Source organism: Mobula hypostoma, chromosome 24, assembly GCF_963921235.1.
Source record: "Mobula hypostoma chromosome 24, sMobHyp1.1, whole genome shotgun sequence".
Lineage (NCBI taxonomy): Eukaryota > Metazoa > Chordata > Chondrichthyes > Myliobatiformes > Myliobatidae > Mobula > Mobula hypostoma.
In genome coordinates, this window is record NC_086120.1 from 14379108 (window position 1) to 14406560 (window position 27453).

Genomic DNA, 27453 nt, shown 5'->3' on the forward strand with positions numbered 1-27453 from the left:
AGATTCATCAGACATGATTTTCCTTTCACAAATCCATGCTGACTTTGTCCGATGATTTCACCGCTTTCCAAATGTGCTGTTATCACATCTTTGATAACTGACTCCAGCAGTTTCCCCACCACTGACTTTAGGCTAACCAGTCTATAATTCCCCGGTTTCTCTCTCCCTCCTTTTTTAAAAAGTGGGGTTACATTAGCCACCCTCCAATCCTCAGGAACTAGTCCAGAATCTAACGAGTTTTGAAAAATTATCACTAATGCATCCACTATTTCTTGGGCTACTTCCTTAAGCACTCTGGGATGCAGACCATCTGGCCCTGGGGATTTATCTGCCTTCAATCCCTTCAATTTACCTAACACCACTTCCCTACTAACATGTATTTCGCTCAGTTCCTCCATCTCACTGGACCCTCTGTCCCCTACTATTTCCGGAAGATTATTTATGTCCTCCTTCGTGAAGACAGAACCAAAGTAATTATTCAATTGGTCTGCCATGTCCTTGCTCCCCATAATCAATTCACCATGACCTGAAGAGGGCTGTTCATGCAAAGTATCCTGGAAATATTGATGAACTGAAACGATTTTGTGTCGAGGAATGGTCTAAGATTCCTCCTCACCATTGTGCAAGTCTGATCAGCTACAGGAAACGTTTGGTGGAGGTTATTGCTGCTAAAGGAGTTTCAACCAGTTACTAAATACAAGGGTTCACATACTTTTTCCAGCCTGGACTGTGTAAGATTAAACAATGTGTTCGATAAAGACATGAAAATTACAATTGTGTTAGTAGTTTAAGCAAATTTTATCTGTATTATTGTGATCTAGATGAAGATCAGACCACATTTAATGAGTTATTAATGCAGAAAACTAGGTAATTGCAGAGGGTTCACAAACTTTTTCTTGCAACTGCACATCATCATAGCCTTGGCAGATATTTAAACAATCCAAGTTTTGAATGCATTCCATGTAAAATTTTCTTTTTAAAGTGCACTCTTAAAGCTGTCACTTGGGCACGTGGCCAAGTGGTTAAGGCATTGGACTAGTGACCTCAAGGTCGTGAGTTCGAGCCCCAGCCAAGGGAACGTGTTGTGTCCTTGAGCAAGGCACTTAATCACACATTGCTCTGCGACGACACTGGTGCCAAGCTGTATGGGTACTAATGCCCTTCTCTTGGACAACATTGGTGTCGTGGAGAGGGGAGACTTGCAGCATGGGCAACTGCTGGTCTTCCATACAACCTTGCTCAGGCCTGCGCCCTGGAGAGTGAAGACTTTCCAGGTTCAGATCCATGGTCTCGCAAGACTAACGGATGCCTTAATTATAATTATTAATAATAAAGCTGTCAAGGCAAGCTGACGGTCTGTAAGAAGACTGTCATCAGACAGGATCTTGACCAAAGTTGGTCTCCTTCATCATGTTATCAGCTTTGGAACCACCAACCAGCAGAGAAGTGATGAAATTCTGAAGGGAAAAACTGCTAACGACACTACTACCATTGATACAACTTGAATAATGTAGTAACTGGGAAGTGCAGTGAAGAAATGCTGCTTGGAGAGGTGACCAGTTACAACTCACTTCCATTTGACCTTTGGAACAGATCTAACTGGTCTTATTTCACCACCACTCCCTCAACCCCAAAGGGCCATTCTCATCTCCCCATATCCCTGCTTGGGTGCAGATGGCCTATCTTACTGGCTCAAAGAAAGCTGGAGCTAAACTCTTTGCCCTAAATAATGGTGAGATTTCCAGCAGGGTGCTGAGAAAGATTTTAGCTTCATAGCCCAGAAAACTTTGAAATGTGGCAAAATCATTGCTTTTCTGGTTGGGAAAACTGTGGATAAGTTAATTATTTAATTATGTTCCTTTCTTCACTATTTAAATGTTTTGCAATTTGAACCTTTTGGAGTTTGGCTTTTTGTGCTCCAACAACTCCAACTGCGGGATCATGTATTTTGAATTTGTAGTACAGATCTGTAAATAACTAAATTCTAACTAAGATCCAAGATCTGTAACTAATTAACCTACTAGTGCAACTTTTGCAATCTCAGACAAGTGTTTCCAACTTGTGGAAACTTGCTTTACAGACTGTTCTTGAACCCTTGCATGGCCCCCAGGGTGTATATTTAAAAAGACAATTTTCCCACAAAGAGAAAGATAACCAGGGGGGAATTTCTATAGTACAGATTTTTTTGAGGTACAGCACCAGTCTGTAGTAGCTCAAAATACAATGAAAATGCCTAAAAAAAAAACTAATAAAGTAACACATTTGAATTAAACCACAATGATGTTTTACAAACCTTAAAAATCTGTCGACCTATAACCCTCACTGAGATTAAAAGGCTTTCAGAATGGAATCAGTTTCTTTCCCCATCTTCCCCACCATCTCCACCATCCCCAACCATGCCCAACAGTGGATCTGTGTTTGACGTCTCCAGGGCAAGTGTCCCACGTTATTGTGCTTGGAACTACCAGGATTTGGGCATCTTGTGGTCGTCTATGTTGTAATGCTGTCTTAAATCAAATTATTCACTTTTATTTCAATAGCAAGTGGCTATAATGTGGAGTGAAGTGGAATATGAAGTTAAACATGATGTTCAGCATTTGAGATTGTAATTGGAACTTTATGGAAGTAATCCTTTTGCTGATGTGATTTGTAATGGCAAACTGTGTTATACTTGTTCAGAGAATGTATACCATTAAAACTTCAGTTGATATGAGATGTGGCAGCTGATTTTTTTTTTAAATGGGTCAATAAGGATCATTTAGTCATTATTCTCCTCCTTGTTTCTCACAGGGGATACTCTGATCGATGGTGGACAGCATTACTGGGAGGTGGTCTTTGAAAGGGACAGCAAGGCTTTTTTTGTAGGTGTAGCCTACAGGACTTTGGGCAAATTTGATCAATTGGGAAAGACGAATGCTTCCTGGTGCCTTCATCTCAATAACTGGTTGCAAGTCAGCTTCACTGCCAAGCACAACAACAAGGCCAAAGTCCTGGATATCTCAGTACCCGACAGAATTGGAGTTTATTGTAACTATAGTGAAGGTAATAGGCATCCTCAATCTCCTGTACGTTACTGCATAGTTATGTTAAAGCAAAGCAAACATTTCTATCTTGCCCATTACTTTGACAGATAAGGAATTTGTATATCAGCCCGGTTAAATAAAGTATGTTCCAATATTTTATTTACTCTGAGTGACTACTCAATCTAAGTTAAATATTACTAGCTGGTTGTTAAGTATCTGCTAGAGAAGAACTTTGACCATCGTTAACAGAGCTAGAAATTGCAACTGTACCTTGTTGGGATAGGAAGGCCTCCTTTGAAAACTAAGATAGTATATATTATAAATATATAATATATATTTTGATAGTATATATTATAAATCTTACACCTACTATGGTTTTTCAGAATAGTTGCATGAATCAGCAAATATTAATGTAGTGTTAAGGTATTTACTTTTTGCAAAATGCTATAAACTAAAATGCAAAGGGTTCATGTTTAACTGCTGAATAATTTCTTATTAATATCCACCAATCATTCTGAAGTTTTTAAAGGAATTGCATTCTTTAAGCAACTTACTTCGTCACCCCTAACTCTTACTCTTCCTTTCTAGCTCTTGCCCTTGCCCTTGTCTAACTTCATAAATGCCTCTATGCCATTCTGTCATCCACTGGTGGTGATGTAGAATTAATCCTGTTTTGTAACTGTCATTTTGTGCTTTAATGTGGACACTGATTTGTGTCCCATGAGGGGGGGCGGGGGAGGAGCTTTTGACCTAGCAATTCAAAACTCCATCAGGGCCAAGTGTGGAGAAACAAGATGGCCAGTATGAAGGGGAGAGTGTGAATGGGAACACAGGTCAGAAGTGATTTGGTGGACTGAGGTGGAAAGGGAGGAGGAGGAGGATGATAGATTGTCAGGTGAGGGGGGTGAAATTGGGAGACAGACAGGAAAAGGCTGATTGTGCTGGGTGGGAGAAGTGTGAAGGTAGAGACAGGTACATATAGGTTGTCACTGTTGGAATCTGATGAGCAAGGAAGGTGATAATGGGAACCATTGGGAAGAAGTAAAAGACATATGGAATCAGATCCAGATTTGGGGGTGGGGAAGCAGGGTACAGGCCACAGATGAGGATATACTGATGGAAATGAGGGTGGGGTGGGAAAAGGGACAAAAGTAAGGGGTTAGATATCGGTTTGGGTAGGGAACACCAAAGGTGAGAGAGATCTGAAATTGGTAAATTCAATATTCATACCTTTTGGATTGTAAGCTACCCAGGCAAAAGATGAGGTGTTCCTCTTGTGAATTCTAACTCCCCAGGATCATGACCATAAGAGTAGAATTAGGCCATCTTATAGCTCAGTTCAATCGGTCTACTCCTGGTACTTGGCATTTACCAAGTTCATTTCCCTTGTGCATATCCAATATCCCTTCTAAAAGAATTGCTCATTGCTACTTCTAATGTCCTTGTAGGCAACAAGATTCAGACCATTACTTGATCAAGTTTTTATAACATGAAGTTCTTTGTACATCCCAAATCCTTAATATTACTTAATAGAATGGCAGTGCAACATTCCCTTAGTATCTACTATAATCCTAGAAAGAGATCTTGACTTGTGTCACCAACAAAGCTAAGCTGATCTAAATCTATGTCAATGATCTGTTTTTAGAGATTTCTATTTGCATTGAGTGTCACAGCTGTGTTTTGAGTCAATTATACTTTAGTCAACAACGAGTATTCAAACTTAATGTTTTAGTAACTGCAGGGATGGCCAAGTGTACTGTATGTTATTGAACTGAGTTAATAAGGAGTTAAGAAATGATTTGACCCATGAATAAAATGCACTCCAGATATGCTAAGACTAATCTTTCTCTAGATTAGAGACCAGGAATCGCTCTAGTATATTCCATATCACGCACCATTTCCTCAGCTTTCTACTCCTGAATCTCAAATATTTCCTTTTTGTTTTGTACAAAGCTTAGTTCTACTAAATTAGACTTTGCCACAGGAGTCCTCAAAAATGAGACTCACTGCACTTTATGTCATTTAATCCTTAATTGTGTGTGTTGTTGTAGCAGTTTACTTTGGTGAAACACCTGGCAGGATTAAAGCGGATGACATTTCCCGCTTGTCCAACTTCAAATGATCTGGCTCTTCTTGCCTATTCTCTTTCTCCATAGTTAGACGTACAGCTGGAACTAGCAGTGCTGTAGTTTCTATTTGAGTATATGGTATGTGCTGCTTATTGAATTGTTGCAGAATAGAAGTGTAATCACACCAAAATAAAAGTACACCATTGTTGTCAAGTTCTGAAAGTGAGCCAGGCTTAAATAAGGCTTGAAATCTGGCAGGTATTCAATTACTCCTGCCATATGTTCATATTTGGGGCTTTGTGGACTGCCACATTTATTTGCAGCATAAAACCCTCTATTTCCCACTTATCTGGATATGAAGTGGCCTATTTTGCTTTCTAGCCAATGAAACATGATCTTGTACCCCTCTTAATGAGAAATCTAAATGCTAAATATTGGAACAGTTTCCAATTGCCAATATTGTCCAAATCAGATACAACATGGTCAAATCCAGTAAACACTCAGTGAAGTATGCCTTTTCCCTTTCTACATCTGGAGTTCTGCACACATTTCCCTCTTCTAGAGCTCATTTCTATATATAATGTCCATATAACTGGCACAGAAGAGGAGTAACGACCAGCATAGATCATATTAAATGGCAGGACAGAATTAAGGTGCCTGATGACCCTTTCCTGCTCTTGATGTGTTCTTAACTGGAAGGTGCTTTGCTTGCCCACTTAACAGATGGGTAACTTGCATAAACCCTTGTTGCATTTTGTTTAATTTTAACTGGAGGGAGTAAAATCACATAGTGGGTTTAGTACTAATGCTAGCAAGTGTATCAACTTCAATGAGTATTTTAGAAGTTTGTTAATTGCTGTATTCTTTGCCTCTTCTCAATGTTGACTGATCCCAAGGATGAAAGTGGTAAAAAATATGAGACTGAATTTGGTATCCTTTTCCTTGTGTTGAGAAAGTACGAGAAAGAAGATGTGTCAGTAGAGGAGAGAAAAGATAAAGCCTCAAGCAGTGAAGAGAAAATTGTGGATCTGGTGTCAGGTTTTTGGAAGAGTAATATCAGTAATTTGAAATGAGGTATAAGGTTGATGTTTTAAATGCTCCTTGGACAATCTGTAACCCTTTTCATTCCTATTGTTTCAGGTCATCTGTCATTCTACAATGCCAAAAGTAAGCAGTTGATTCATTCATTCAGGACAAAGTTCACACAGCCTGTCCTCCCTGCCTTCATGGTATGTGTGCTTTACTGTCTTTCAATGTTTTCCTATAACAAATGTTTCTCTAATTCCTCCTCAATATTTGCTCAAGCAAGCACACTAATTTGTGTATTTTGTACCTAACCTGTTGCTGTATGGGAGTTGATGTAGTTGATCTGAAGACATGACCCAAATTAAAATCAAGAGACAAACCTTCCTGTAACTGAGGTCCCTGCAACAGCACAGCAGAAAATTGGTCCACTTTAACCTAGTGACTGTTAGAGCAATGTTTTGAAAGAAAAGGAGTGCACCAGTTTGGATGCATTAAATGTGAATCAGTACAAATGGAGTACTTCCAAGTTTTGGCCTGAAATTCTCTGAACTGTTTTCTATTTCCGATGTACTCAGATTACCCTGACAAATTATTTCAAGCACTGGTGCTGGTATTGGAGCTGCGACTTCTCAGTAGCAGAGACCCAGATTCACTCGTGACCTCCGGTGCTGTCTGTGTGGGGCTTGAATATTCTCCCACGGCAATGGGGGTTTCCTCCAACATCCCAAAGCTGTGAGAGTCAGAAGGTTATTGGCCACTGCAAATTGCCCCTGGTGAGTGTCAGAATCTAGGAAGAGCTGATAGAATTAGGGAGAATGGGATTAGTGTAAATAGGTTTTTGATGGTTAGTGCACACCCAGTGGGCTAAAGAGTCAGTTGTCTTGCTGTATCTCCCTCACTCTTTGTGTTTCTCTATTTTTGTATGTCTTTCTTGCTTGGTAACTTGATGTTATCTATCTACTGCCTATCCCATCCTGTAGAGTCATGTCATCTGCAGAAATTCACTGATGACTCAGCATAGCTGGGTGTATAAAGGGAGGACGGGAGGATGAATGCAGGGCCCTGGTGGAGGACTTTGTCAAATGGTGCAAGCTGAATCATCTGCAGCTCAACATCAGTAAGACAAAGGAGATGGTGATGGACTTTAGGAGGACTAAGCCTGCGCTGCTCCCTGTTACAGTTGATAGTGAGGAGATGAATGTGGGGAGGACCTCCTACAAGTACCTGGGGGTGCACCTGGATGACAGACATGAGTGGAGCACCAACACAGAGGCTGTGTACGAGAAGGGCCAGATTCGCCTCTACTTCCTGAGGAGGCTGAGATCCTTTGGAGTATGCAGGCCTCTCCTTCACATATTCTACCATTCTGTTGCCAGTGCAATCTTCTATCCAGTGGTGTGCTGAGGCAGTGGCATCAACACAGGTGATGCCAAGAGGCTCAATAAACTGATTAGAAAGTCTGGCTCTGTTATAGGAGTCAAACTGAGCACATTAGAGGCTGTGGTAGAACAAAGGACCCTACGAAAAATGCTGGCAATTCTGGACAATGTTTCTCACCCTCTGCATGCCACCTTGGCTAAACAGGAGCATTTTTAATAATAGACTAAGACAACGGCGCTGCTCCAAAGAGTAGGTCATTACCCTTGGCCATTAGGCTCTGTAATGAGACAACCTGTAGCTGGGGAAGTGATGGCCCCCTCCTGTTAGACTGTTTGAGGTAAGTTATTTTTTTTTACTTCTCTTCTAATGCTTGTATATCTATACACTTGTAATGCTACTGTGACACTGTCATTTTCTTTGGGATCAATAAAGTATTTCTTACGCTGTCTTACGCACACAGAAACATATATACGTTAATGTGCATGCTCAGCAAATTATTGCATTTTTGTACTAACTGTGCCCATATATTTTTCTTCTCTCCTCAGGTCTGGTGTGGTAGCTTTATTGTGCAAACTGGACTTCAGGTACCAAGTGCTGTCAAATCGCTGCAGAAACGCAACAGTGGTACCAGTAGCTCCAATGCTAGCTTAACCTAGAAATCGTTACCAAGCTTCTATTTAACTCCACCATACCTGTGCGAATCAAAGGCTGGGTGTATGGTGAAACTTGCCTTGGTAGAAAATAAAGACTGGATTTGGATTCTGTAAACCTATGTGGGAAGTTGGCCTTTTTATATTTGGAGTTATTAAGTCTGGCATTCTTTGTAGGAATGGAAAGTTATGATTGGTCTTCCATTTCTAATGAGGATTATTACTGGGAAATTGATGCAAGATCTAAATTTTGAAATGTTTTTTAAAACATGACAAACTGGAGGTGCTTGTAACAATAATCATTGCGCAGAGTATTAGAGTTGCATTATAAATCTTCTTCTCAAAGGTAACAACATATTAATATCTTCTGACCATAGGAAGCATCTTGTATAAACAAATTGTCAATTGACCTAAATTTCTCTGTACTCAAAGGAGGGGAAGAGATCTTCACAGCTGGCACCCAAAATAAAATTATTTAAGCAAGTTCTGTAATGGTGCCTTTTGTTCATTTTAAAGTCAAGGTACTGAGAATGGCCAACTGGAAAAAGGGTTAAATTATTTTGTCAATGAGAAGTAATGAGTGTCACAGTAAAGCACCTTAAAGGAATAAATCAAAGGCATTTTCTGCTTCTCCCAGCTAAATGTTACCTTACCTACATTAAGTTATATGTAACAGTTGAGTAGCTGCCTAAGATGAGTAATAAATCTTTTCTGTTTTGCTCACTAAGGAAATTTTAGATAATTTTATCTCCTTGTTGCTTTGCTATTCCTATATTGTTGCTTAATAGCTGGGAAAGCAAGATAGTTTACCTTTGAATGTCCTTCTGGCTATTGCTAATACGCAGAACCAAACAGTGGATTGTATTGATTGTATAAAATGAAAGCTTCACAGTCAGTAGTTTAGTTAAAATAACTTACAGACTTGGCCATTAATGGTCATTATTCTCAGTCAAGATGAGCAGTAATGAGGCCTACTGAGAATTACTCTGCTCCTTCCTGTCCTCTTCAGTGCAAGATAATGACTGCTTCATCCTTGGAACCTTTAAGCTCAGTTGCTGCTGGCTGCTTTTCACAACTGAAGCAAAATGTATTGCATTCTGTAAAATAGTTGGTTCGAGGTTAAAACTTAATATATGAATGGAGTAAGGGATACTTCCCGGATTGTGGATCATACACTACACATCACAGACCAGGAAACTTTACCTGAGGAAATGCATTCTGCCCCCATGACAGCTGTTAAACATGCACAATTAGCATCAAGGTCTTTTGGGCTTGTCATCTTTTCGTTTATGAACAAAAGATGGTCTCTGAATATGGAGATCTATTCTGGCAATGTAACAATCTAATTAGGTTTTAACTTTTATAGATATATATATATATAGTCACTTGTTGAATGCTGTAGTGATTTGAACTCTTGGCATATGCTTCTGGGTACCAGATCTCTGCAGATGGCCAAGCTGAGCCCCAGTTAGAGAAATATTCTTAGTGGCTGTCTCAATACCTATCATGTGCCCTCTGCATTTTACTACCTCTTTTGTTGGATCAGATGTTAGTGATGCACTTGTGCTGTGTGATTATGAATAGAAATCAGATTGTGCTGGGCCTGAACTCTTTGTCAGATCTATGCTCGTATTGACGTGTGTTTTCCCATTGATGCTTTAGCTGGGTTAACACGTGCACAGAGGCAAATTTGCTTTGAATGTGAAACAGATGGCAATAGGCAATTCATGGCCCCTCTAGCTAATGGCAGTAAATGCATAAACAGAGGGCAATTGAGAGATGAAAAACCTCGCTCTGAGGATTTTGATGACGGTGCAAGTAATTTACAGGATTAAACTTAAGTGGTTAAATCTTCTTGAGAGAAATGGAAACCAGACATAGAGTCTGGTCATCAGTATTATTTTTACTTGTAAAAACTCCATTTTGGATTTTGCTTCACGTAATACATGGCTTTGAATGTCTGATTAATAGAATGTATATAAAAAGTTGGCATTTCACATGTTAAATGTTTCCTATTAAAAATAATTGCAGCAGGGTTTTTTTTTGTGACTTATGTTTCTTTGAGATGTAGCACATAATAAATGCTTATTCACAATGGTAACCAGCCTTGACTCCTGGATAAGGTTCTTGGTGCACTTGCTGGTTTGACCTGGGCATTGGGGACAAGAGTCTGCTTTGATCCATCGGCAATTAAATACATAATGTGCATTGCATGAATAAAGGCTTGTTGGCTTTTTTTCTAACTTATGAAGGATTATTCCTGGCTGAATCAGCACATTTTTTTAGACAAATAAGTTTCTGTACATGGCAACACACAAAAAGCTGGAGGAACTCAGCAGGCCAGGTAGCATTTATGGAAAAGAGTAAACAGTGAATGTTGAGGGTCAAGACACTTCAGGACTGGAAAGAAAGTAAAGTCAGAGTAAGAAGGTGGTGGGGGGGAGGGGAGAAAAGTAGAAGGTGAGGGGTGAAACTGGGGGGGAGAGGTGAAGTAAAGGGCTGGAAAGTTGATTGCTGAAAGAGATAAAGAGCTGGAGAAGGGACAATCTGATGGGAGACCATGGAAGAAAGGGGAGGAAGAGGAGAACCAGAGGGCGATGATGGGTAGGTAAGGACAGTGGTCCCCAACTACGGGGCCGCAAAGATGGGCTACCGGGCTGCGAGGAAATTATATGATTTGGCGATATGAGTCAGCTGCATCTTTCCTCATTCCCTGTCATGCACTCTTGAACTTGAACACCACCCCCCCGCGGGTCAGCAGGTTCGCAATATCATCAATATTAAACTGGTCCACGGCGCGAGAAAGGTTGGGGACCCCTGGGTAAGGAGATAAGGTGAGAGAGAGAAACAGGAATGATGAAGGGGAGGGCAATTACCTGAAGTTTCTGTACATTATTTTTCTGGAATGTTTTCTTGATTAATTGCCTTCCATGGTACAAATGTAGACTGCAGTATATCTTCGTACTTGTGTGTATAACACAAATGCCCTTGGCATTCACATCAGTCCCATTCTCCCACTTATTTCCCTGCATTCCCTCACCTGCATTAACTTTTCCCTGATTCACTGGTCACCACACTGGGAACAATTACAATGGCCAATTAAGCTGTCAGCTCCTCATTGAAATGGAGGATACCAAAAGCATCTGGAGGAAACCTGTGATCATAGAGGGAAGGAGTATACTCTGCATAGACAGAGGCTAAGGTCAGGATTGAACCTGGGTTATTGGAGCTGTGGGGCAGCAACATTATCTACTGCATCACCTCAATACGCAACTTAACTCTGGGGTTTACCTCACGGAGGAAACTGATCAATGTTGAGTGTAAACATTTAAGATTCTCCCTCACGGTCTCTCAGCTGAATTGCTAAAACTTCTTTGAAGTTCCTCCTTTTGTAGCTTTCACATTCTGAAAGCCTCTTTCCTGTTGGTATCATTGCAAAGAACTAATATTGGTATGAAATACATTTTTCTTGCTGCTATGTTGTGGACTTACGCAGTTTTAGTTTATTCAGTTGGATCCATGAGTTTCTCTCTACAACCTGGTAGACCTGTAGAAAGTTTACTAGCTGACTCTTTGACTTGTTCCAGTTAAGTGAGAAATTGACAATACTTTGCAACTTCATTTTTATTGCGTTGTCAGTTAGTACGCTTACAGAATGCCCTAATTCTCTATATACTTTTGAACAGGTTCCTTGACTGCAATTGTGAATCCTAAATCATAGATTTAGATGCATCAGGAGGCTCGCAGCTGAGTTGCCCAAAAAACTGACACTTGGGTAGATGGTTATCTTTTGTGGCTGCAGCTGGGAGCAATGCTTTGTAATGCACTGGTGCTATTCTAATACAGGAAGGGAAGTGTAAACCAATCTGATGTCTCAATGCCTGAATGATTTGTTGATTGTAAAATGAGGAAGAAAAGGTGTTGCTTACTTTAATTGAGTAGGTATGGGCACAAACACTTGTCATTAGCTAACCTGAACTGTGTCATCTCGGCTGATGTGAACTGATCAGATGTTGACAAATCAGGATTGGGCAGTGAGGCACAAATCTAGAATGATGAGTCCTCGAAGACCACTTTAGTTTGTCTCTGGGGCTTGAGAGTTAAAAAGCAACATTCTAATGTTTTCAAACTTGTTTTCCTATTTGTAGGTTCTATTCCCCCACCACAACCTCCCAAGAGCCATGGCTCTACTTCCATTTCTATAGGTGAGTTATTGATTAGCTTCTGAATCAACATCCCTATGCCTCCCAATGCTATTGTTACCCTAAGAGACTATTCAGAGTAGGTTGGCAGAATTGGCCAAATGTTTTTACGCCAAAAAAAAGCACCAGGCTCGTCATTCCTTCTGTTTGGGCAAATTCATATCCTCCTTTCTGAGGCTTCTTTTGCAAATAGTTAGACATAGTTGTACTGCATGAAAAGCAGGCCTTTAGGCCTAAATTGTCCACTCTGACCAAGTAGCCTTCCTGATCTAGACCTATTTGCCTGCATTTGGCCCAAATTCCTCTTTTTTTTTCATATCATAACTGTATCTACCTCCACTGCTTTGGTATGTTGTTCAATATGGTCATAGTCATACTTTATTGATCCCAGGGGAAATTGGTTTTCGTTACAGTTGCACCATAAATAATTAAATAGTAATAAAACCATAAGTAATTAAATAGTAATATGTAAATTATGCCAGGAAGTAAGTCCAGGACCAGCCTATTGGCTCAGGGTGTCTGACCCTCCAAGGGAGGAGTTGTAAAGTTGGATGGCCACAGGCAGGAATGACTTCCTATGACACTCAGTGTTGCATCACTACACTTCCACGAAGAAAACTGTTGCCTGTCAGGTGCCTTTTTAAATCATTCTCCTCTGGCATTAAACCTATGACCACTAGTTTTGGTCTCCCCTACCATGGGGGAAAGAATATGGGTACTGACTTCATCTGTGCCCCTCATGATTTTATAAACCTCTAAGATCACACTGAGCATTCTATGGTTTGGGGGAGGGGGGAGCATATACAGCCTCTCCTTAAAACTCAAACCCTCCTGTCTTGGTAACATAAATCTTTTTTGCACTCTTTCCAGTTTAATGACCTCCTCCCGATTTAATGAAACCGTAACAATTTTTTCAATCACTTTGGAAGACTCCAGCTAAGGTGGGTCTCGTGTCCATCTACTTGTGTTTTTCCTCATCTGAGATGTCTATTTGAAGGAAAATTGCATCAAAAAGATGGTGAATAAGTTTTAAATGCCTATCAACCACACTTGATCTAATATACCATCATTTTAATTCACAAGGTTATATTGTAAACAAAATCTCCAGTTTTTTTTACTGAAGTGCAAATCAAATTCTGAAACCTATCTTTAGTTTACTTGCAGAAGGTATTAGGAGAGAGGGGAAGAGAAGATTTGCTTTAAAATTAAAGAAGATCATGAAATCTATTGTTTTATGTAAATGTTAGTCATTTTCCAATTACTGGATGAGTAAATACAAATGGAGGATGCAAGGCAAGATAAGTAGGGCTTTCAGAGAGTTGGAAGCAGCTGGAGTCGCCTGACACTTTGCCAAGTCCTTGTAATTACCATTCATATTGTCTGTTTATGCCAATCTCTTGGAGGGAGTCGGGCTGCCTCTTCTATTATGTAATTTAGGCATTAAAGGGTAGTACTATATTTTTAACAACAGTATAATTTAATAGTTGATCTGCAAACACGCTTCTTTGCCAGGCATTGAACCACATGCTGTTGCACTTTAAGGAAATACAATTTTCCCACCAGCGGGACTAATATCCTAGCAGTACAATACATTTTTCAAAGCACAATCATTGTTAGAGCTGATTCCTTCCCCACAGCCTAATAGTAAACCATTTTGGAGAATTCTGCTTTGCCTATAACACTTTTATTGATTCTGTTTTTGTTGATGTTAAGTGCTCAGAGATGTTAGTGTATCTAAACAAAACTCCAGAAACGCCATGACTTCTATTGGAGTTGTGTTGCAGATGCTGATAGCTCTCAGTAAGTCAGCCAAATGACAACTCTTTGCAAAATAATGTATAGCAAGCATCGGAAGCATTGTGGTATAGTCTTAAAATTATCAGAGACAGTTTTCACCACTTGCTTTCCTTTGGTTTTTGAGACATTGGCACTCCTCTACTACTGTTCTATGTTGCACACACCAGATTGCAATTACGTGGTGGTTTTAATATACTGAAATGAAAGAATGGATAATCTGGGCCCTTCCACAGTTTGAATGTGTTTTCATTGATAGGAGGACATCTTATCACTGGCACAAATTGAAGAAAGCCAAAGTATCCCCTACCCATTGGCAGCTTGGTTCTTTGAGGTTGTTCTGCATCACTTAATCGGTGTCCAGTCAGGTCAAAACAACAACCCTAGAGTTGTAGTCTGTCCTTTTAAATTTTGGTTATGGGGAAGATGTATTGCTAGAGACATCTCAGAGGCTAGAATATACCGTGAAGCATATATGGTCTAAACCCATATATATGAAGCCAATGTACAAGTCTGCCTGAATATCCAATTCCAGCATGGTTCTTTCCAACAAACTACAACAAATGTTTTCCCTCCTGGCACTTATCCGTGTAAGCAGAACAAGTGCTACACATGCCCTTACACTTTCTCCCTTACCACCATTCAGAGCCCCAAACAGTCCTTCCAGGGGAGGCAACACTTCACCTGTGAGTCAGCTGGGGTGATATACTGCGTCCAGTGCTCCCGATGTGGCCTTCTATATACTGGCGAGACCCGACGCAGACTGGGAGACCGCTTTACTGAACACCTACGCTCTATCCACCAGAGAAAGCAGGATCTCCCAGTGGCCACACATTTTAATTCCACATCCCATTCCCATTCTGACATGTCTATCCATGGCCTCCTCTAATGTAAAGATGAAGCCACACTCAGGTTGGAGGAACAACACCTTATATTCTGTCTGGGTAGCCTCCAACCTGATGGCATAAACATTGACTTCTCTAACTTCCGCTAATACCCCACCTCCCCCCGTACCCCATCTGTTATTTATTTTTATACACACATTCTTTCTCTCACTCTCCTTTTTCTCCCTCTGTCCCTCTGACTATACCCCTTGCCCATCCTCTGGGTCGTCCCCCCCTTGTCTTTCTCCCCAGACCTCCTGTCCCATGATCCTCTCGTATCCTCTTTGCCAATCACCTGTCCAGCTCTTGGCTCCATCCCTCCCCCTCCTGTCTTCTCCTATCATTTTGGATCTCCCCCTCCCCTCCCACTTTCAAATCTCTTACTAACTCTTCCTTCAGTTAGTCCTGACGAAGGGTCTCGGCCTGAAACGTCGACTGTACCCCTTCCTAGAGATGCTGCCTGGCCTGCTGCGTTCACCAGCAACTTTGATGTGTGTTGCTTGAATTTCCAGCATCTGCAGAATTCCTGTTGTTAATGTTTTTACTCATGGCATTTACTTTGTAAAATGGCTCTGGGTTTCTGAAGATGGTAGTCATGTAAAACCTGAGGAAGAACACTACAAGGCAGCCGTTAAGGATGGTAACTAATGCCAGGTAAGTAAAATTCAATTTAATATGTAAGTCACACGAGTGATATCATAACCTATGTTCCAGAAACAATTAACTTAATTATCTGGTTAAGAGCCAATTTACTGTGTATAGATAAAGAACTTCTAAGGGCATGTGTGTACAATCACTGGAGTCAAGTATGATGTTCTCCTGTGGTGGTGTCTACTGGTGGGTCCTCAGGTGGCTGTAGAGAGGCTGATCGAGGATCCACATTCTGGTGCAGTGGTGGCTCTGTTTGACTGTTGGGTCTTTTGGTTGTTCACTCTCTCCTTTTGTGCTCCTGCTTGCTTGCTACAGCATAGGGGAAGTCCTTCATATATAGTGCACTCCACCTCGAACAGATTTCCTCCAGGTCTATCTATTGAGCGCAATGCCTTCCCAGTTCTTGTATGTAATGTTGAATTTCTTCAGGCTTATTTTGATGTTATCTTTCAATTATTTCCTTTGCCCAACAGGGGCTCACTTCCTACAACTGGGAGTAAAGGATCTGTTTGGAGAGACTGAGTTAGGCAACCAAATGACATGACCTATCCATCAGAGTTGGTGTTGCTTTACCATGGTGGAGACACAGTTCATGTTGACTTCCTCCAGTACGCTGGTGTTAGTGCATTTGTTCTTCCAAATGATCCTCAAAATCTTTCATAAGGCTCTTTGGTGGTATTGTTTGAGGGCTTTCAGGTGCCTGCTGTAGGTGGTCATGATTCAAAGTACATTTATTATCAAAGTGTGCATGCAGTATAGAACCCTGAGATTTGTGTCCCAGCAAGCAGTCACGAAACAAAGAAACATGATGGAACCCATTCCAAAAAAAACATCAAACACCTAATACACAAAAGAAAAAGAACAAATCGCACAAACAGCAAAAGACGAGTGAAAAGCACACAGAATATTAAACGTCAAACCGCAGAGTCCTTGCCAATTCAGCTCCATACAGCAATGTAGGAATGATGACTGGGGTGTAGTCCAAAAGTTTTGTTTCGACCTGTAGGTTGCACTCTTCAAAGACTTTTTCCCTTAATCTTGTACGGGCTCCACGAGCACGTTTCAGGTAGTGGCTGATCTGAGTCAATGTCTGCTTTTGAGGAGAGAGTGCTGCATAGGTAGGAAAAGTGCAATGTAGTCAACTTTTATGGCGGGCTGAGTAAGTGGTTGGGAGATGGCTGATATATGGCCTGTGTCTTTTTAATAATCAAAACAAGACCCAGGGTCCAATATACCTTAGCAAAGGCATCCAGGATACATTTGAGGTCTTCTTCAGAGCGTGCTGTGATGGCCTTGTCACTCGCATACTGAAACTCCATGATAGTGGTGATAGTAAGTCCAAATAGGGGGAGGAGTGTAATTCTGAGTAGGAGAGCTGTAGTACTTGCCCCATGTGAAGAATGGCTACATGAGTAATGATTAGTAGCTGGTGTCCATTGAATCATAACTTATTTTATTATTGCCTAAAAGGGGGAAGAAAATAAGTTAATTAAATTATTGTTGACAATTAGATAAGCTTCCTAGTTGAGTAGCGGTTAATGGTGGGTGGAACTCAGTCTATATATCAAGCAAAGTCTATTTCATCGAGGCTTCGCTCTGTCAAGTTAGCAGTTTTTAACAAGATGTCAAAGAATTAACTTTACTAAATCCTATTTCCATCTGTTCCTCAAAAGAAATGTTACTGTAGAAATAAAGTTTTGTTTGTCTGCACTGCTCAGGCGCGTGACGTAGCGCGCCAAGGTTTAAAAAGGGAAAATTTCAACGGTTCTTGTTTCAGTCGAAGCAAGTAGCTGAAGAAGTGAGCGGAAGAATTCGGGTCGAAAAAGTCGTTTTTTTTTAAAACTGCTCGGGGAGAAGGGTCTGCACTGCGCAGGTGCGTGACATAGCGCGCCAAGGTTTTAAAAGCAGACCACCATATACAGCGGCCATCGTCGGAGTGGACTGAGTCAGAGTGGGGCGGCTTTGGCTCAAACAGGCTTCGGCGAGAACAGGTAGAGGCCAGGGTAGGTTCTGGTAGGTTTTTTGTTTAGATTCTTTAGAGTAGAGAGAATGCCAGGCAGGATGTTGGAATGCTCCTCTTGCAGGATGTGGGAAGTCAGGGAGCCCTCCGGTGTCCCTGACAATGGCACCTGCAGGAAGTGCATCCAGCTGCAGCTCCTAACAAACCACGTTAGGGAACTGGAGCAGGAGCTGGATGACCTGCAGATCATTCGGGAGAATGAGGAGATTATAGATCGTAGCTACAGGGAGGTAGTTACGCCAAAGGAGCAGAGGACAGGAAATTGGGTCACTGTCAGGCGAGGGAAGGGGAAAGGGCAGGGAGAGCAGGGTTCCCCTGTGGCCATTCCCCTCAACAACAAGTATACCACATTGGATACTGTTGGGGGGGATGACTTACCCTGGGACTAGCTGCAGTAGCTGGATCTCTGGCACTGGGTCTGGCTCTGCAGTGCAGAAGGGAGGGGGGAAAAAGAGGAGAGCAGTAGTGATAAGGGACTTGATAGTTAGAGGTGCAGATAGGAGGTTCTGTGGTCGTGACAGAGAATCCAGGATGGTTTGTTGCCTCCCGGGTGCCAGGGTCAAGGATGTCTCTGATCGATTGCATGACATTCTGAAGTGGGAGGGTGATCAGCCAGATGTCGTGGTGCACATCGGTACCAATGACATAGCAAGGAAGAGTGAAGAGGTCCTGGACAGTGAGTATAGAGAGCTTGGTAGGAAGTTGAAAAGCAGGACCTCGAGGGTGGTAATCTCAGGATTGCTACCTGTGCTAGGTGCCAGTGAGGGTAGGAATAGGATGCTCTGGAGGAGGAACAAGTGGCTGAGGAACTGGTGTAGGGGGCAGGGTTTCAGATTTCAGGATCATTGGGACCTCTTCTGGGGCAGGTGGGACATGTACAAGAGAGACGGGTTACACTTGAACCACAGGGGGACCAATATCCTTTCAGGGAGGTTTGTTAGTGCTATTGGGGAGGCTTTAAACTAGATTTGCAGGGGGATGGGAACCAGAGTGCCGGAGCTGACAGTGTAGCTGGGGTGAAAATAAATGATATTGAAAGTTTAAGCAAATCCGCTGATAGAAAGGTTGTGAGTGGTGGTAAAAATCTTCTGAGTTGTATATATTTCAGTGCTAGGAGTATTGCGGGGAAGGCGGATGAGTTGAGGGCGTGGATTGACACGTGGAATTATGATGTTGTAGCAATTAGTGAAACTTGGCTACAGGAGGGGCAGGACTGGCAGCTTAATATTCCAGGGTTCCGATGTTTCAGATGTGATCGAGGCAGAGGAATGAAAGGTGGGGGAGTAGCATTGCTTGTTAGGGAAAATATTACAGCAGTGCTCAGGCAGGACAGATTAGAGGGCTTGTCTACTGAGTCCTTATGGGTGGAGCTGAGAAACAGGAAAGGTATGGCCACATTAGTGGGATTGTATTACAGACCACCCAATAGTCAACGAGACTTGGAAGAGCAAATCTGCAGAGAGATAGCAGGCAACTGCAGGAAACATAAAGTTGTGGTGGTAGGGGATTTTAATTTTCCATACATTGATTGGGACTCCCATACTGTTAGGGGTCTAGATGGTTTAGAGTTTGTAAAATGTGTTTAGGAAAGTTTTCTAAATCAGTATATAGAGGGATCAACTAGAGGGGATGCAATATTGGATCTCCTGTTAGGAAACGAATTAGGGCAAGTGACAGAAGTCTGTGTAGGGGAGCACTTTGGTTCCAGTGATCATAACACCATTAGTTTCAATTTGATCATGGACAAGGATAGATCTGGTCCTAGGGTTGAGGTTCTGAACTGGAAGAAGGCCAAATTTGAAGAAATGAGAAAGGATCTAAAAAGCGTGGATTGGGACAGGTTATTCTCTGGCAAAGATGTGATTGGTAGGTGGGAAGCCTTCAAAGGGGAAATTTTGAGAGTGCAGAGTTTGTATGTTCCTGTCAGGATTAAAGGCAAATTGAATAGGAATAAGGAACCTTGGTTCTCAAGGGATATTGCAACTCTGATAAAGAAGAAGAGGGAGTTGTATGAAATGTATAGGAAACAGGGGGTAAATCAGGTGCTTGAGGAGTATAAGAAGTGCAAGAAAATACTTAAGAAAGAAATCAGGAGGGCAAAAAGAAGACATGAGGTTGCCTTGGCAGTCAAAGTGAAGGATAATCCAAAGAGCTTTTACAAGTATATTAAGAGCAAAAGGATTGTAAGGGATAAAATTGGTCCTCTTGAAGATCAGAGTGGTCGGCTTTGTACGGAACCAAAGGAAATGGGGGAGATCTTAAATAGGTTTTTTGTGTCTGTATTTACTAAGGAAGCTGGCATGAAATCTATGGAATTGAGGGAATCAAGTAGTGAGACCATGGAAACTGTACAGATTGAAAAGGAGGAGGTGCTTGCTGTCTTGAGGAAAATTAAAGTGGATAAATCCCCGGGAACTGACAGAGTGTTCCCTCAGACCTTGAAGGAGACTAGTGTTGAAATTGCGGGGGCCCTGGCAGAAATATTTAAAATGTCGCTGTCTATGGGTGAAGTGCCGGAGGATTGGAGAGTGGCTCATGTTGTTCCGTTGTTTAAAAAAGGATCGAAAAGTAATCCGGGAAATTATAGGCCGGTGAGTTTAACGTCAGTAGTAGGTAAATTATTGGAGGGAGTACTAAGAGACAGAATCTACAAGCATTTGGATAGACAGGGGCTTATTAGGGAGAGTCAACATGGCTTTGTGCGTGGTAGGTCATGTTTGACCAATCTGTTGGAGTTTTTCGAGGAGGTTACCAGGAAAGTGGATGAAGGGAAGGCAGTGGATATTGTCTACATGGACTTCAGTAAGGCCTTTGACAAGGTCCTGCATGGGAGGTTAGTTAGGAAAATTCAGTCGCTAGGTATACATGGAAAGGTGGTAAATTGGATTAGACATTGGCTCGATGGAAGAAGCCAGAGAGTGGTGGTAGAGAATTGCTTCTCTGAATGGAGGCCTGTGACTAGTGGTGTGCCACAGGGATCAGTGCTGGGTCCATTGTTATTTGTCATCTATATCAATGATCTGGATGATAATGTGGTAAATTGGATCAGCAAGTTTGCTGATGATACAAAGATTGGAGGTGTAGTAGACAGTGAGGAAGGTTTTCAGAGCCTGCAGAGGGACTTGGACCAGCTGGAAAAATGGGCTGAAAAATGGCAGATGGAGTTTAATACTGACAAGTGTGGGGTATTGCACATTGGAAGGACAAACCAACGTGGAACATACAGGGTCAATGGTAAGGCACTGAGGAGTGCAGTGGAACAGAGGGATCTGGGAATACAGATACAAAATTCCCTAAAAGTGTCGTCACAGGTAGTTAGGGTCGTAAAGAGAGCTTTTGGTACATTGGCCTTTATTAATCAAAGTATTGAGTATAAGAGCTGGAATGTTATGATGAGGTTGTATAAGGCATTAGTGAGGCCGAATCTGGAGCATTGTGTTCAGTTTTGGTCACCAAATTACAGGAAGGATATTAATAAGGTTGAAAGAGTGCGGAGAAGGTTTACAATGATGTTGCCGGGACTTGAGAAACTCAGTTACAGAGAAAGGTTGAATAGGTTAGGACTTTAATCCCTGGAGCGTAGAAGAATGAGGGGAGATTTGATAGAGGTATGTAAAATTATGATGGGTATAGATAGAGTGAATGCAAGTAGGCTTTTTCCACTGAGGCAAGGGGAGAAAAAAACCAGAGGACATGGGTTAAGGGTGAGGGGGGAAAAGTTTAAAGGGAACATTAGGGGGGGCTTCTTCACACAGAGAGTGGTGGGAGTATGGAATGAGCTGCCAGACGAGGTGGTAAATGCGGGTTCTTTTTTAACATTTAAGAATAAATTGGACAGATACATGGATGGGAGGTGTATGGAGGGATATGGTCCGTGTGCAGGTCAGTGGGACTAGGCAGAAAATGGTTCAGCACAGCCAAGAAGGGCCAAAGGGCCTGTTTCTGTGCTGTAGTTTCTATGGTTCTATGGTTTCTAATGCAGTTACAATGTGAATTCATATTGAATTTGTATTCTGTTACATGGCAGTAGTCAAATAAGGTCAATTTCTGGGTTACTTAAAAACACCTGGGGGAGAAAAACACAAACAGCTTTAATTTTTTGGGAAAAAAAACTGCAGTTGCCTGAATCTAAAACAAAGAAAAATTCTTGAGGAACTCTATGGATAAGGAACATCTACAGAAAGAGAAACCACTTAGCGTTTCAGATGCTGCTTGATTGAGTTCTTCCAGCAATTTGTTTAACTTTTTTTTTGCCAACTTGACAAACCTGGAACAGTGCACCTTTCTAACTTGCAAAGGAACAGACATACCTATCTGGTTATTTGTTAGATAACTGAAGTTCTTCTCTGGCCAGAATAAGCTGGCTGCGTCTCAACATGATGTGCACGCCAGTTACATATTTCTGCAATGAAGTGCTTATTGCAATTGATGGCAAGTCACCTAGCATCCAATAACTGGTTGCACATGTGGTTACATTTTGTGTCTAATGTTGGTACCCACAAGCAAGCAGTTCTGACTGTACATTCTGATGCTCTATCCATCTATCATGCAGTATATGATTTCATAATCTGATCTGTGCACGGTATAGACCATGAAGACCATAAGACAAAGGAGCAGTATATCCTACTAGTGACTGACTTTTGTGAAGAAGAACATTAGGGTTTCTCTGGGGGTCAAAATCTCTCCAAGGTGGCTTTCCAAGGCACATTTGCAAATATGACACTGAGCCACATAGCCTCACTGACTGACCAATGGAAATACAGGAATAAATCTGCCATTTTGGATAAGAAATTCCTCCGATTGCTTTGGATAACTGTGCAAATCAGTGCCTTAGTGATGGGCAAGCAGCTCAGATTGCTGGAAACTTACCAGCACTTCTTGGCAGTGTCATGTGGGAGGGAAAGAAAGGTTACAGGGAGGAATGGTGCCAGCCTGTGTTATCCTCTTTACAAATAGTCCACAGCCTGAGCCAGATTCATTATGGACATACTTCTGTGCTGAATCATCCCACCAGAGCAAATGATCCAGCATTTTGATTAAATCTGCTACACAGCAATGGATTTGACAACAAGCATGTGGCACATGATTTGCTGTCCACTCTGGTCAGGTTCCAGAGGTGAAACATGAAATCTGTTATTTGATTCCTCAAACCATCATTTGTCCCTTTTTTTTTTGCTTCTCTAGCAAGCATGATTTAGTTTTTTAAAAAATGGCAAGTAGATCCGGAGAGCTAATCAATCAGAAAGCTGAGGTATTCCTGGATTGGAAGTGCTGCCCGCACTCAAGGGGAATATGAAAGAGCTCTTCAAGCTCCTCAAGGTAGAGGTCTGGCGGAAAACTCTTGACCTAAGGAAAAAATGGTGGCTAAAAAGAATACTGAAGGCTTAACAATGCACTGAAAGTCAGAGGTTCTTTGGCATCCATTGTGGTCCAAACACAAGGGCTTCTCAAGTGCCAAAGAACCCCTGATTAGAACCAAAGGAAGGAATACTTCAAAACAACCTCCACTCTGACTCTATCCATGGCCCACTGCACTCCGACCAGTCAGACTTACCACCACTCCTGACTGACAAGCTGGAAAGGCCACATCAGAACTCAAAAATAACAAAGCCTTGGAAGGAGATCATACCAATCTGAGATCTTAAATTTTCAATCACAGCACAAATGGCATTGCCCACAACTGGGAAGAGGAGATCGCAGGAAATCATGATTATCTTCAAGAAAGAGACAGTCTAATTGTGGTAACTACAGATGGTTCTCAGCTTTATCTGTCAAGGATAAAATGATTGGCAGGATCATCTCACTTGCTTCATCTCAGAGGCTAAGTAGCTGCTCTCCAAAACACCATGTGGACTCCACCCAGTTAGAGGCATAGTGGACATGATCTTCACCATGGGTCAACTCCAAGAAAAATGCAGGGAGAAGTTGTAACCATAAATGGCCTTCAGCCTCTCTAGTATTCAACTACCCTTAGAAGTTCACCTCTGATGAATTTGGTCAATGCAAAAACACCATGATACTGATAAACAACAGAACTAATCTTAATGAAAATTTAAACACCTGCATCTTGACAAGTACTATACATCTAATCCCACTTCATTGTTGGCTTCCTTTGACCTATTGCTAGAAATTGATGTTGGTCATATGTACTGAGCTACAGTGGAAAAACTTTTTCTTGTGTGTCATCTATACAGATAATTTCATCAAATCAGAGTATTTGAGGTAGTACAGGGGAAAAGCAAGAACAGAATGCAAACAAAATGTTACAGTTGCTGAGAAAATTCAGTGCAGGCAGACAATAGGTTGCATGGTCTTAAAGTAGATTGAGGTCAATAATCTATTTTATTGTACCAGAGGATTCTATGACAGTCTTTTTACATCAGTAAAAGCTGTCCTCATGCTTGGCAGTATATGCTTCCAGGTTTATGTATCTTCTGCCTGATTGGAAGCTGGAGTGGGGAAGAAGCCTCCTTCCCCTTTCTTGATCTCGCTGTCTCTTATCTCTAGAGACAGCTTATCTACTGATGTCTATTACAAACCCATGGACACACAGTTACCTGGACTATACCTCTTCCCATCCTGTTACTTGTAAAAATGCCATCCCCATCTCTCAAATCATCTGTCTCTGCCACATTTGTTCTCAGGATGAGGCTTTTCATTCCAGAACGAAGGAGATGTCCTCTTTTTTCAAAGAAAGGGGCTTCCCTTCCTCCACCATCATTGCTGCCCTCAACCGCATTTCTTCCATTTCATGCACATCTACTCTTACCCTATGCTCCCACTACCCTATCAAGGATAGGGTTTCTCTTGTCCTCACCTACCACCACACCAGCCTTTGCGTCCAGCACATAATTCACCGAAACTTCCACCACCTCCAACAGGATCCCTCCACCAAGCATATCTCTCTCTCCCCTACCCCTCCACACACACACACACACTCTCTCTTACTGCTTTCTGCAGAGATCGCTCCCTATGTAACTCCCTTGTCCATTCATTCCTTCCCACTGATCTCCCTCTTGGAACTTATACTTGCAAGCAGAACAATGCTACACCTGCCCCGACACCTCCTCCCTCACTGCCATTCAGAGCTCCAAACCAAACAGTCCTTCCAGGTGAGGTGACACTTCACCTGTGAGTCTGTTAGGGTCAAATACCGTGACTGGTGTTCCCAACGTGGCCTCCTGTATATCGGTGAGACCCAACATAGATTGGGAGTCGGCTTCGCTGAGCACCTACACTCCATCTGCTAGAAGAGGCAGGATCTCCCAGTGGCCACCCATTTTAATTCCACTTCCCATTCCGATATGTCAATCCATGGCCTCCCCTGCTGTCGCAATGAGGCCACACTCAGGTTGGAGGAACAACACCTTGTATTCCGTCCCGCTACCTCCAACCTGATGGCATGAACATCAATTTCTCGAACTTCTGGTAATCCCACCTCTTCACCATTTCCCATCCCCTTTTCCCTCTCTCACCCTATCTCTTTGCCTGCCCATTGCCTCCCCCAGTGCTCCTCCCCCTTTTCTTTCTTCCATGGCCTTCTGTCCTCTCCTTTTAGATTCCCCCTTCTCCAGCCCTGTATCTCTTCCACCAATCAACTTCCCAGCTCTTTACTTCATCCCTCCCCTCCCCTCCCCCCCCAGTTTCACCTTTCACCTTGTGTTTCTCTCTCCCTCCCCCCCACCACTACCTTTTAAATCTACTCCTCATCTTTTTTTCTCCACCCCTTCCAAAGGGTCTCAGCCTGAAACATTGACTGTACTTTTTTCACAGATGTTGCCTGGCCTGCTGCGTCCCTCCAGCATTTTGAGTGTGTTGCTTAGATTTCCAGCATCTGCAGATTTTCTCTTCTTTAAGGAGAGAGAATATCTGGGATGGTTAGAGCCTTTGATTATGTTGTTCCAATGTTACGATTTAAAAATCACAGAAGGTGAACTGGGAGAAGGCAGGTTACAGAACGGACTGAGAAGGGACTAGTGAGACAGTAATCAAATCAAATGATGTTTGAGTAAAGTGTTACAAATGAGATAACACTATCCAGTGATATACCATTGCGGTTTTGCCTCACGCATGCATCCTGGCAGGAGTTGCCCTTTTGTTTCCTCAACTTTTTTTCTCCCAAAGCTTTGACTATCAGTAGGGACCACTCTGGAGGAAAAGAAGACAACTCAGGTTTATACAACCTCTCGTTATAGCACATGCCCTCTAATCCAGGCATCATCCTGTCTAAACATCTTCTGCACCCTCTCCAAAGCCTCAATATTATTCCTATAATGGGGCAACCAGAAGTGAATCCAGAGGTGACCTAATTAAAGACTTATAAAGAAACCATAGAAACCATAGAAAAACTACAGCACAGAAACAGGCCTTCTGGCCCTTCTTGGCTGTGCCGAACCATTTTCTGCCTAGTCCCACTGACCTGCACACGGACCATATCCCTCCATACACCTCCCATCCATGTATCTGTCCAATTTATTCTTAAATGTTGCAACATAATTTACTGACTTTTGAATGCCTCAACTAATAAGGGCAAGCATGCCATATACCTTTTTGACCACCCTATCAACCTGTGTTCCCACTTTCAGAGACCCCAATATCCTTCCGCTCATCACTGCTAAGGATCTTGCCTTTAGCAGTGTACTGTCTCTTTGCATTTGACCTTCCAAGGTCCAGCATTTCACATTTGCCCGGTTAAACTCCATTTGCTATTTCTCCATCCAGATCTGCAACTGATCTATATCTCATTGTGTTCTTTGCCAGTCTTCTAGGCCGTCCACAGCACCACCAATCTTGGTATCATCCACAAACTTTCTAACCCACTCATCTAAATTTTCATCTAAGTCATTTATATGGATCACAAACAGCAGGGTTCTCCACCACTAATTACAGACGTCCAGCTTGAATGAGTTCCTTCAGCCACTTCTGTCTTCTATGTGCAAGCCAGGTCTGAATCCAAACGGCCAATTCACCATGATCTCATGAATCTTAATCTTCTAGATGAGCCTCTCATGATGGACCTTGTCAAATGCGTTACTAAAATCCGTATAGACAACATCCACAGCTTTAACTTCATCGATCACCCTCGTCAAAAAGCTCAATCATGGCATGACTTGTCCCGCACAAAGCTATGCTGGCTCTCCCTAATTAGGCAATGGTTTTCCAAATGCTCATAAATCCTATCTCTAAGAATTCTCTTAAGTAACTTCCCTACCACTGATATGAAACTCACCAGTCTATAGTTTCCAGGATTGTTCCTGTTTCTCTTCTTGAATAATGGAACAAGATTAGCCATTCTCCAGACCTCCAGACGACATGATATCGTTCAAGGCCCCAGCAATCTTTTCTTTTGATTCTCTCAATAACCTGGGTTATATCCAGCTAAATGCTCTTTAAGAGAGCCAACACCACTACCTCCTTCACCTCAGTGCCCTAGCGTATTAACACTGATCTCCCTATCCTGCATATCCTTGTCCTTGGTAAATGCAAAGTACTCATTATGGACCTCACACATCTTCCACATCCAAGTAAGTGTTCCTTCCTTTATCCTTGAGTGGTCCTGCCCTCTCCCTAATTATCCCCCTGCTCTTGAATGCCTTAGGATTGTTCTTTAATCCTCCTTGCCAAAGACTTTTCATGGCATTACTAAATACCTTAAGTTCTTTGGCTTTTTTAAAAATATAATCCTCAAGGTCTCTGTTTGAGTCTAGGTTCCTAAACTTTATATATTTTTTTCTTCTTGAATAAATTTGCCTCT

The 27453-nt window shown here is 42.0% G+C and overlaps 2 protein-coding genes across 2 annotated transcripts in view; one reads left to right on the forward strand and one right to left on the reverse strand.

Annotated features, from left to right (window-relative positions):
• Positions 1–10342, forward strand: part of fsd1 (fibronectin type III and SPRY domain containing 1) — a 50063-nt gene extending 39721 nt beyond the window's left edge. Inside the window, exons 11-13 of the mRNA XM_063032236.1 lie at positions 2791–3042; positions 6233–6321; positions 8044–10342. Of these exons, the coding sequence (XP_062888306.1) occupies positions 2791–3042; positions 6233–6321; positions 8044–8154 (452 nt within the window). The 3' untranslated portion in view covers positions 8155–10342. The remainder of the gene's footprint in view (positions 1–2790; positions 3043–6232; positions 6322–8043) is intronic.
• Positions 10343–15458: 5116 nt separating this feature from the next.
• LOC134337544 (signal-transducing adaptor protein 1-like) overlaps positions 15459–27453 on the reverse strand; it is a 54909-nt gene continuing 42914 nt past the window's right edge. Inside the window, exon 13 of the mRNA XM_063032658.1 lies at positions 15459–17142. Within this exon, the coding sequence (XP_062888728.1) occupies positions 17099–17142 (44 nt within the window). The 3' untranslated portion in view covers positions 15459–17098. The remainder of the gene's footprint in view (positions 17143–27453) is intronic.